The following is an 11,262-nucleotide window of genomic DNA, read 5'->3' as shown; positions in this document are numbered from 1 at the left end:
GCATGCTGTGTTGCTTAAAATGTAAACATTTTCTAAATTAACAATATTTCTTTATGTTGAAAAATTTAAGCAGAAATTATTCCATCCCTCCTAAACATCTCTTAGTTCAAACAGAAATCTTCCCTTGATATTTGAAGTACTCAATGGAGAGTAATTTGATGGCTGAGGAGAAAGAGACACTTTTTGTTATTCTTCATGAAGCACTGCTCAGGACAGCAGGGTTGAGAAGAGGATTTCACTGAGACGGTTTGTGCCTGGTGTGTGTTCAGAGGGGGAAGCATGAAAAAGCGATGACAGCAAGGATGCCAATTTTTGGTTACTTCATGGTTTGTTCTACTTCTTGCCTTTTCTGTAGCCCTGAAGTAGTTGGGAGAGAATTAGCTGTTAGATAAACCAAAATGCAAGGACAAGGCAAAGAATAAGGCAGAGTAAATTATTCGTCCACTATTTTACTTTCATAAAAGAGAAACCATTCATGAATTGATCTTACCTAACAAAGCCAAAAATGGGATTTGCATCAAAAAACGATTGAGGGGATACGGAAAATCTTAGAGACTTTGAAGACAAAGAACTCTGTTTTTCTTTCCTTGTATAGCTGTTGATTAGCGTAAGAAGCTCACCGAGACCACTCTTTTGGGGATGGAAGGGTCATGGAAGGTAACAGTTTCCATTATTTATCAATTTCTTGAAAACCTTGTGAGTTTAACTGGGAGATAACGTGGATGTGACAGGCTGTTGCTGTATAATGTTGGCCTGTAGCTTTGTTAGTGTCTTTGTCTTAGTGGTGCCAGGTCTGCACCATTTCTCTTATTAGAGTCTTTCTTTAGTTTTCCTGCATGAGTGTCCATTTTACTGTGATGGTCCCTTTAAAGCAATGTTGGCCTTTCCATATGTACCCCAGGATTTTATAAGGCATATGTCCATAGGAAGACAAGTGTTAATTTTTCCAGACTCAAAGGACTCATGTCATTTTCAGGAAAAAATTTAAAGCCAACAGAGTGGAACATCATTCATATAACAAACTAATTGATGTCTCCTGGGGAGATACCATTTCATTCAGTGATGGAGACATAGCTGGAACCCTAGAGACTGTATATTCAGGTAGGACATATTTTCATGGTTACAATTATGAATAATTAATGCTGGTTAAGGAGTAGGAGCAGTTATTGCTCCATCAACAGAAATAGAGTCTTTTCCTCTAGCTGAAGAATATACGTAATGGTGACAGATATTATCAACAATACATGACTCATAATATAGGGAAAAGCAGCCAGTTAATATTTTACTCATCGTTATGTGTATTGTAAATTATAATGTAAATATATAAATTACTGTTAATGGTAGCATTAACTGAGAGGACAGCACTGATTGGGAGAGAGGTGTGGAAATAAGTGATGATGCTGAGGTTGGGCAACAAACTTCCTTAATTGTCTAGGTGGATCTCAAACATTAATATGCATATGAAATTCTTCATCATCACACCATAATATTTGCATTTTTAATTTATCCACTGGCATCTTACTACTTTCCCTCACTGCCTGGCTAAAACTTTTTAGGTCTCTCTGAGTTCAGGAATCTATATTGTGACCTGAATCCTTGATGAGACTAATTCAGAGTCACACACATTTAAATAACCTAGTTAGACACAAGCATTTCTGGAAGTAGAAAGTAAAACATTACATAAAAAACTGCAGTGAGAATTTCTGTATAAATTAAGTGAGTTTTATGATACAGAGCTTAGCCCTGTACTTTGGAAATAATAGACACTGGATGGAATAGTTTCATTGAAAAAGCTTGTCTCAGATTTTCCTATAACCAGATGGAAGTAAATCTTGTCAGGAAATAAAGTAGATGTGCTCTAATAAGAGAGAGGAGAGAGAGAAAAGAGACAAGGGTCCAGAGTTCCATCATTAGTAGGGAAGAGTGAGCCCAAGAGAACGTCAGAGTGCAGCACTCCACACAATCAAGGCACAGCGGTACACCTTGGGAATCAGGCAAGAGAAGGTTGGGAGTTTAGGTGGGTGAGATGGAGAACAAAGGCTGTGGAGACAAACTTGACCTTTGTCCTAAGTTTGCCTACCCTGCATTTGTGGAAAGAATTCTGAGAGGATAAGATCAAGATAAATTAGGAGAATTAAAAGAATCTTGTCTTCTGAAAAAGGAGAAGGTATATTCACGCTCACTTAACAACATAAGAGGCTAGAAAAGAGGATTAAAAGTGATATTGCATTTCGGAAGAGGAAAAAAGAAAGGAAGTTGGTTAAATTTTAAGTTTGGAGAAAGGATTATGTTAGAATGTAGAAAAAATTTAACAGGCAAACTATAGGTCAAATAATTAAGTAGGCAAATTTTGTGTTTAAGACACTCAGAATTAGCATTTTATTCTTTTTTCCAAATGATATTGCTTCTGTAAAGACTGTAGTTGTGATTCACCAACAGACTGTTCACAGGGACTGAGATCCGTGGCTGTGGGAATGGAGCAGAAGGCTATTTTGCAGGATGTGCCATAGTCACTCAGTAATTATGAATATTATAGTTTATTTGAATATTGCTATGGACTCCTGCAAAAATCAGAATTGTTTTTTGAGTGTGTCTGATTTCAAACTTCTGAGATTTGAACTGCACTAAAGAATGTCAAGCATGATCCCTCATACTAGGGGTGATAGAATCACCAGTCTATACTTGGCTCCCAATATATCACTGCAAAAGAGAGCAATCCATGGCTACTATGGTTTTAGACTCTATATCCCAAAGTGCAGGTCCAAGTAAAGATTAGAAAGCTGTGTGGTTTTATATTGATTGATCGACAAGGAGATGGAGAAACACGAATATGGAGAAGGGAATGAAATGTTGAAAAGCAGAGTTTTTAGAGGCTCTACGTCAGTTTCAAGGTGCAGAAATGGGATGATATAGTTTTTCCCTTACCAAAGTTGGTTTGTTGATTATTCTCTACGCTTAAACATTTGTTCTTTGAAAGATTAGTCATTGACTATGGTTCTGGACAGTGCAAAAAACTAGACAGCTAAATGAGCCTTCTAATATGTACATAAAGAGAGGGACGGAATTAACACTGTGACTACTAAAGACTACCTCATTACCTAATTTCAGGTTATATTAGCAAATGGACTGGGAGTGTCAGCAGGAGAGAAATAGGTTTTAGAATATAGGTAGGAAAGTAAATTATTTAAAGAAAAAAGAAATAGATCCCATCTTGGTACAGTCACAGGATTTAGCAGCAATTCTAATCTTCCCGATGTTGCAGTCTGAGCCTTTTAGCTATCAGTACTGCCTGAAATTTCCTCTACATTTTAAAAGATTAAAATCCAAATTGAGCTAAAATTCTATATGAGGTACATTAAATCATTCATTCAAAAATTACTGAATACACGCTATGTGTCAGGCATACTTCTGTAGCAACAAGGGATCTAACAAAGAACAAATTCTCTGTTCTTAGAGTATGCTAGTGACCGGAATGATCCAATGACCCTGAGAATATTAGGATATTGTTGAACTTCTGGAATGTCACCATATATAATATTGATGTGACTTTCTGTCAATTTTAGTAAAAACTACACAAAATAATTCCTTGAATGTAGATCTTCAGTACTCCTTATCAGAGGAAGGGTGTTGAGGTTGGGGAGTCAGGTGGGAAAACTAAGGAAAACATGCCACACTCCACCATCTCTCTTAGAAGAGGAATGAATCTTGAGACACACAGTAGGTGGTTTCTGCTTTGAAAAGAAAGGAAAGCAGAAAGTAAAAGAATCTCAATCTCTAAAAATTGTTGTATGGGGAGCTAATTCTGGACAGTAGAAAAAAAATAAAAGTACCTAAAAGCAAGAGGTCCAGGAAAGAGATTACTAGAGAAAAAACAGCAAGCAAACTACAACCACAGATGAAGAATTATAATATTAAAGGTAAAGTGAGGGCTAATTTAAAGGCCAGAGAAAAATTTGAAAAGGAGGATTTACAAAGTGTACAATTGGGATTTTTCAGGCCTTTTGTGTAAGAATGTTCTCAAAATGACAGTGCAATTTGAAAAAGACGTGAAAATAAGAATGTTGAACTAACTGACAAAAATAGGCATTAAAGAATAAATTTTGTCTCAGTATGTAGACAACCGTGTTTTGTTTCTTCAGTTCAAATTTACATAGCTCCCTACAGGTGCCGGACATAAGGGAACATAAGGATATATAAAATAGAGCCTCTACTTTGGAGAAGTTTCCAGAAACATAGAGAAGAAACATAAGCCTACTGAAGTACCCAATGTGATATATTCTAAGATAGAGTAGGCAACAGCTGTTTGGATATAACACGAGACCATAATCTCACATACTCTGGGTGGGTCAGTGAAGATTTCCTTGAAGAATTGATACCTAGGGAGAATCCTGAAGGACCAAGAGCCATTAGTCAGTCAGAGGATTAGCCCTTGCAGAGGGGAGAGCATGTAGAAAATATGAAGAATTGCAAGTAGTCGAGGTTAGTGGAACTTAAATTATGAGGAAGAAAGGTGAGGACCTTGCAACTGATGAGGTGAGAAAATAAGGAAAGTCCTGTCCGTGAAGAGCCTTACTGGCCACAAAAAAAAGAGATTAATCTTGGGGCTGGCCACTTGGGTTAGTGGTTGAGTTCAGCACATTCCGCTTTGGCAGCTTGGGTTCTCAGGTTTGGATCCCAGGCAAGGCTTACACCACTCATCAGCCATGCTGCGGCAGTGACCCACATGTAAAGTAGAGGAGGATAGGCACAGATGTTACTTCAGGGCTAATCTTCCTCAGGAAAAAAAAAAAGATTAATCTTTACCAAGAAATAGTCAACACTGGAAGAGGAGAAGACTTGGAGAAGGAGCAGGATTTCATTTTGAGCAGATAGTACGTGAGGTGTCTGTGGAACATCCATCTGGTCATGTATACTTAGCAATGTTTCCCATTTGGAAAGTCCTGGTCTTTGGAATCCATCATATAAATGACAATCAAATCAACCGCACTGAGAGAAACCAGCCTTGGAGAGTATGGAGTAAGAAGAATAACAGCAAGTATACAACAAAGGAGAGGTCTTAAGATGGAATATTGGGGAACAGCAGTATTTCATAGATGAACAGAGAATGAGGAGAGTGTGTAGGACACTAAAAAGAGACATCTGGACTTAAGAGGAAAATCTGAATGATGGCACAGAGTCCATTTGTAGAATGATTGAACTTCAAAAAAAATGTTATGGCGATGCTATAAAGATGTGCCATTGACTTCAACAGTAATGAAGTTCTAGTAGGTGTTAGAAAGTAGTGGGGGTTGGAAGTGAAAGATAAGGTTGCAGAGGCTTAAAGCCAAAACTGAGTAGGGGTAAGATGAGAAGGTGGAGACATTAATATCTTTTTAAAGGAATTAAAAGCATCATGAAAAAAGGCACGGCCTGGAACACTATGTTCAACGACATTAACATAGTTTTAGCTTCAGGGGCTTTGAGAGAAAGGGAACTACAGTCATTTAACTGAAATATAACATGAATGCACATGAGGGTATTTCTTCTGTAACTATCTTGGACACAACATTCTCACACCATAGATAAAATAGTTGTACGTTAACCATTTATCATTTAAGAATAAGGAATACAAGCAGAAAAGAATAAAAAGTCAAAGGATAATCTCAGGATCTAGTGTTGTGTTTTGTTGTCAATGTTGTTTGCTTGTTTTCCAGGAGAAATGCATATTACCTGTTAAAACAATGCTTTGATAGTAACAACTGAAGAGAATTCATGTTCTCAATCATCTGGGTATGTCCTATATCTAAGGTTTGTCTTGGATAAAGAACATTTAGTTGCACATGAAATTGCACCATCTTTTTTCCCCTATTGTATTTGTCAATCCCATGTGTATAATGAATTACAATCATCTAAATGCTTAAATTTTGAAGGGTAAAGATTATCTGAGAAGAAGATGGATTTTTTACAATAACATGAATCTTGAAGGGATAATCTGCTGCTTATACATGTAAAATTCAGGAAGGCTATTGCAATAGTGGCAATATTGATTATGATGAGAAAAGAGAATATAAATGTGGACTGGTTTGGTTGGCTTTTATATACACAGACTATAAATTCTTTGCTATAGAATTCAAATATCCACCACCTCATAAAATCTCTTTGATTTTTACACGCTGACTGAGTAGAATTCAAAAGTCAGTTATGAGGAACCACACAGCAATAACAACTTTTATCCTGCTGGGACTGACAGATAACCCACAACTGCAAATCCTGATTTTTGTCTTTCTATTTCTCACCTACATGTTGAGTGTAACAGGGAACCTGACTATTATCACCCTAACATTGATAGACTCCCATCTTAAAACTCCTATGTACTTTTTCCTTAGAAATTTTTCCTTCTTAGAAGTTTCATTTACCACTGTCTGCATTCCTAGATTCCTGTACAGTATATCAACCGGGGACAATACCATTACCTACAATGCTTGTGCAACTCAAATATTTTTTGTTATTCTCTTTGGAGCAACAGAATTTTTTCTCCTGGCAGCCATGTCCTATGATCGATATGTTGCTATCTGTAAACCCCTTCACTACATGACCATCATGAACAATAGGGTGTGCATCGTATTAGTCGTTTGCTGTTGGGTGTTTGGCTTGATGATCATTCTACCACCCCTTAGCCTGGGCCTCCAGCTGGAATTCTGTGACTCCAATGCCATTGATCATTTTGGCTGCGATGCAGCTCCCCTCCTAAAGATCTCATGCTCAGACACCTGGGTAATGGAACAAACCATTATCCTTGTGGCTGTATTTGGACTCATTATCACCCTCATGTGTGTGCTTCTGTCCTACACATACATCATCAGGACCATTCTGGGATTCCCCTCAGTCCAACAAAGAAGAAAAGCCTTTTCTACCTGCTCATCGCACATGATAGTGGTTTCCATCGCCTACGGAAGCTGCATCTTCATCTACGTCAAGCCCTCAGTAAAAGACCAGGTGTCCATAAATAAAGGAGTTGTAGTGCTCCATAGTTCTGTTGCCCCCTTGTTGAACCCCTTCATTTACTCTCTGAGGAATAAGCAAGTGAAACAAGCTTTCAGTAATTGTATAAAGAGGATTACGTTACTTCAGAGCCACATGTGACTTCTTTTTTGTTTTGAAATGATTTACTGCCCTTTAATTTTTTCCCAATTTTATTGAATAATAAGTGACAAACGCAATTGTGTGTGTGTGTGTGTGTATATATATATTTTGCTGAGGAATATTCGCCCTGTGTGAACATCTGTTGTCAATCTTCCTCATTTTTTTGCTTGTGGAAGGTTAGTCCTGAGCCAACACCCATGCCAGTCTTCCTTGATTTTGTATGTGGGTGGTTGCCGCAGCATGACTGATGAGCGGTTTAGGTCTGCACCTGGTATCCAAACCCAGGAACCAGGGCCACGGAAGCAGAGCATGTTGAACCGAACCAATACACTGCAGGGGCAGCCCCTACAATTGTATATATTTAAAGTGCACAATGGGATGATTTGATGTACATGTACACTGTGGAATGATTACTAAGATCAAGATTATTAACATATCCATCATTTCCCGTACTTAACTTTTTTATTTGTATGGTGAGAATGCTTAAGATCTACTCAGAAACTTTCAACTATACAATACCATATTATTAACTATAGTTACCATGCTTTACCTTAGATCCTCAGAGCTTATTCTCATGACCGAAAATTTGTACACTTTGATCTACATGTCCTCCTCCCCCTAGCCCCTGGCATTGTATTCTCTGTTTCCATGAAATTGGCTTTTTTTTCTTCTTAATTTCCACATATGCATGATACTATACAGTATTTTAGTATTTGCCTCTCTCTGTCAGGCTTATTTCACTTAGCATAATGCCCTCCAGGTTCATCCATGTTGTCACAAATGACAGGGTATTCTTCTTTGTTATGGCTGAATAATATTCCATCATATGTATGTGTATATATATATATATATATATAAAACATTTATATATATATATATAAATGTTATATATATATATATATATATAACATTTAGGTTGTTTCCTTATGTTGACTATTGTGACAATGCTGCAAACCACAACAATCTACAGATTCAATACAATTCTTTTCAATATTCCAATGATATTTTTCTCAGAAGTAGAAAAACTGTCCTAAAATTTGTATGGGACAACAAAAGACCCTGAAAGGCCAAACCAGTCTTGAGCAAAAAAGGACAAAGCTGGAAGCATCATACTTCCTGATTTCAAATTATGTTACAAAACTGTAGTGATCAAAACAGGATGGGACTGGCATAAAAACAGGCAAATAAAATAGCGGATCAGAATGGAGAGTCCAGAGATAAACACATATATACATTCAACTAATTTTGGACAAAGGAGCTAAGAGCACACAAAAGGCAAAGAATAGTCTCTTCAATACATGGTTTTAGAAAAACTGGACATCCAAACTCAAAAGAATGAAACTGGGCCCCTGTGTTACACATTTAACAAAAATTAACTCGAAATAGATCAAAGGCTTAAATGTAAGACCTGAAACCATAAAACTTCTAAAAGAAAATATAGAGAAAAAGATCTTTGACATTGATCTTGGAAATGAGTTTTTGGATATAACGCCAAAAGCACAGACAATAAACGCTAATATAAAGAAGGGGGACTACATCAGTCTAAAGAGCCTGTGTGCAGCAAAGGAAACAATCAATAAAGTGAAAAGGGGATCTACAGAATGGGAGGAAATATTCCCAAACCATATACCTGATAAGGGGTTAATATCCAAAATATATAAAAAACTCATACAACTCAGTAGCCAAAAAGCAAATAATACAATTTAAAAATGAACAAAGGACCTGAACAGACATTTTCCAAAGAAGACACACAAATGGCCAATACGTACATTAAAAGTTGCTCAGCATCACTAATCATCAGGGATATGCAAATCAAAACCACAATGTGATAGCATCTATATCTGTTGTTGTTGAGGATGTGGACAAAAAAGAACTCTTATGCACTGATAGTGGAAATTTAAATTGGTTCGGCCATTATGGAAAACAGTGTGGTGGTTCTTCAAAAAATTAAAAATAGAACTACCATGTGATCCAGCAATCCCACTCCTGGGTTTATATCCAAAGGAAATGAAATGAGTACCTTGAAGAGACATCTGCACCCCCACGTTCACTACAACATTATTCACATGGGGCTTCTTTTGATCCAGAGACTTGATCTGTCTCTGTCACACACCTGACAATTAATGGAGGTATAGGGAAAAGACAACCTAAGAAACACTGTCATTCAAAGGGTAAGAATTGAAAATACACAGCAGTCATTGTTCAATATCAAGTCTAAAATGCTACTTGACAGACTTCCCAAGGGCCCCTTACTCTGGGGCTATGGTAAGCTTCTGGACTAGTTTGCAGTTGTGTTCCTTGAGAATAGCACTTCAGTTAATTGTATTTCATGGCTCTTGAGTCACCATCTGAGAGATCCTGGTTTTTCCATTATCATATTTGGCCATATCCAGAGATGTTCTAGAAACATTTAGAGGACACTAAAAAGAATAAACCTTCCTTGGGGCTAAGTATATTTCACAGCCTCCTTTTTTCCCCCATAGGATGTGGGAGCACAAAACTGATCTAGATTTAATCTCTTTTAGCCCACCCCGAACACTCAAAAATTTAACACTTTTTTTCAATATGTTTGATTTTTGTTTGTACCATGTGCTGATAGTCTCACCTACTTCTCTTTCTTTAAACGTGCTTCTTTAGATTCAGTGACAGATGCCTTGAACTTAAGACACTTTGATAGCAGTTACACCCTTAGTTTCTTTTGAAAAATTCCTATATCCAACAGAAATGGTTTACTTAATATTAAGACATTTGTTGAATAGATTCAGAGATATGGTGGCAACATAACTCACATGTTCTTGCCATGAGACTGTTTTAATATGTCTCAACAGATGTCTAAATTTTTTCTCTTACTTGTTGGAGATGAGAAATGGTGGCATTTTTCAACTCCATGATTCTAACAGCTTTAGATCTTCGCCATCCCCATCCATAGTAACCATCCTCCTTGCCCTTTCTTTTCTCAATTTATTTATTTTTAATAGCAACTTGTCAAATACAGGGAAGAGTAAACAGGTTGTTTCCAAACTACCATTCCTAAATCCACAAACACTCTTAGGATATCATCTGCCTTCCAAATTGTCTCAGGTGACAACTTTACCAAAATTTTTTCCACTGCAACATAACATATTCTTACATATTTTTACTTCCAGGTAAATCTGTGTCTCAAGAAATAAAATTGTCATATATGTAAGGGGAATGAATAATTGTGGACAAAAATAAAATCCATCATACATACATAAAAACAATTAAAATATTCTAAAAACAAATAATTATAATTTATACTTGAATTTAGCAAAGTTGGTTGAATATTGATAATTTACAAAATTAATTGAGTTTCTATATATCAGAAACATGCCATATATATTTATAATTAAAAAATTGCATCGAACTATTCAAATACTTGATAATGAAGGGGCCATACAATATATATACAGGAAACAATGAAATATTATTGATAAAAATTAAAGTGGAACTAAATAAATGAAAAATTATACTATCCATGTCTAAAGATTAGATCTATTCATTGATTTAGAGTGTATACTACATCTAGGAGGATGATACCCTATCCTTGCTAGTATATCAACTCCAAACTGATGCCTCAGCTGTGCCTTTAAAGGTTGCTCTACCTTTACGTCAGAAGACTTCAGTGGCATGATAGGACCAGTGGTCCACATAGTTATGCATAATTAAGTGTCCAGTGCATCACTTGTTTTGGTGTCAAGTGTGTCCCTTGGTCCAAGGTGATGTTAAACTGGATCCCATGTCAGTGGATCAAACTATCAAAAACTGATACTAGCACCTATTCTGTGAATAGTAAAAGCAAAGCTGTAACTGGAATATATGTCAATACAAATAAAGATATATCATTACCACTTCTAGATTAGAAAAGGGGACAATGTAATCAACTTTAAACCAGGTGCTTGTTGGTATCTTTAAGGGATAGTGCCATATTGGGTGCTCATTGTTAGCTGCCAAATGGGACATGTGGCAGTTGGAAAAGTCTTGGTGAGTGGAAGCTCATTCTGGCCCATGCACAGCCTCTGTACTTGTCACCAAGATTTCTCCTTTTACATAGTTAGTATACTAGCATTGAGGTGGCCAGTGACAGAAGCTGGCAGGTAAAAAATGGATTAACCATTTCTG

The 11,262-nt window shown here is 36.7% G+C and overlaps 1 protein-coding gene across 1 annotated transcript; it reads left to right on the top strand.

Moving 5' to 3' along the window:
* Positions 1 to 6,177: 6,177 nt before the first annotated feature.
* LOC131416539 (olfactory receptor 6C2-like) lies at positions 6,178 to 7,122 on the top strand. Its single transcript, XM_058559213.1, has one exon. The coding sequence runs from the start codon at positions 6,181 to 6,183 to the stop codon at positions 7,120 to 7,122; it is 942 nt and encodes a 313-aa protein (XP_058415196.1). The 5' UTR covers positions 6,178 to 6,180.
* Positions 7,123 to 11,262: the final 4,140 nt, after the last annotated feature.

Source organism: Diceros bicornis, chromosome 17, assembly GCF_020826845.1.
Source record: "Diceros bicornis minor isolate mBicDic1 chromosome 17, mDicBic1.mat.cur, whole genome shotgun sequence".
In the NCBI taxonomy this organism is placed as follows: Eukaryota; Metazoa; Chordata; class Mammalia; order Perissodactyla; family Rhinocerotidae; genus Diceros; species Diceros bicornis.
The sequence above is the reverse complement of the archived record's forward strand: the minus strand, read 5'-3'. Positions and strand labels throughout refer to the sequence as shown.

Coding starts and splice junctions, on each gene's coding strand:
- LOC131416539 (XM_058559213.1), top strand. CDS start 6,181: ATGAGGAACCACACAGCAATAACAACTTTTATCCTGCTGGGACTGACA.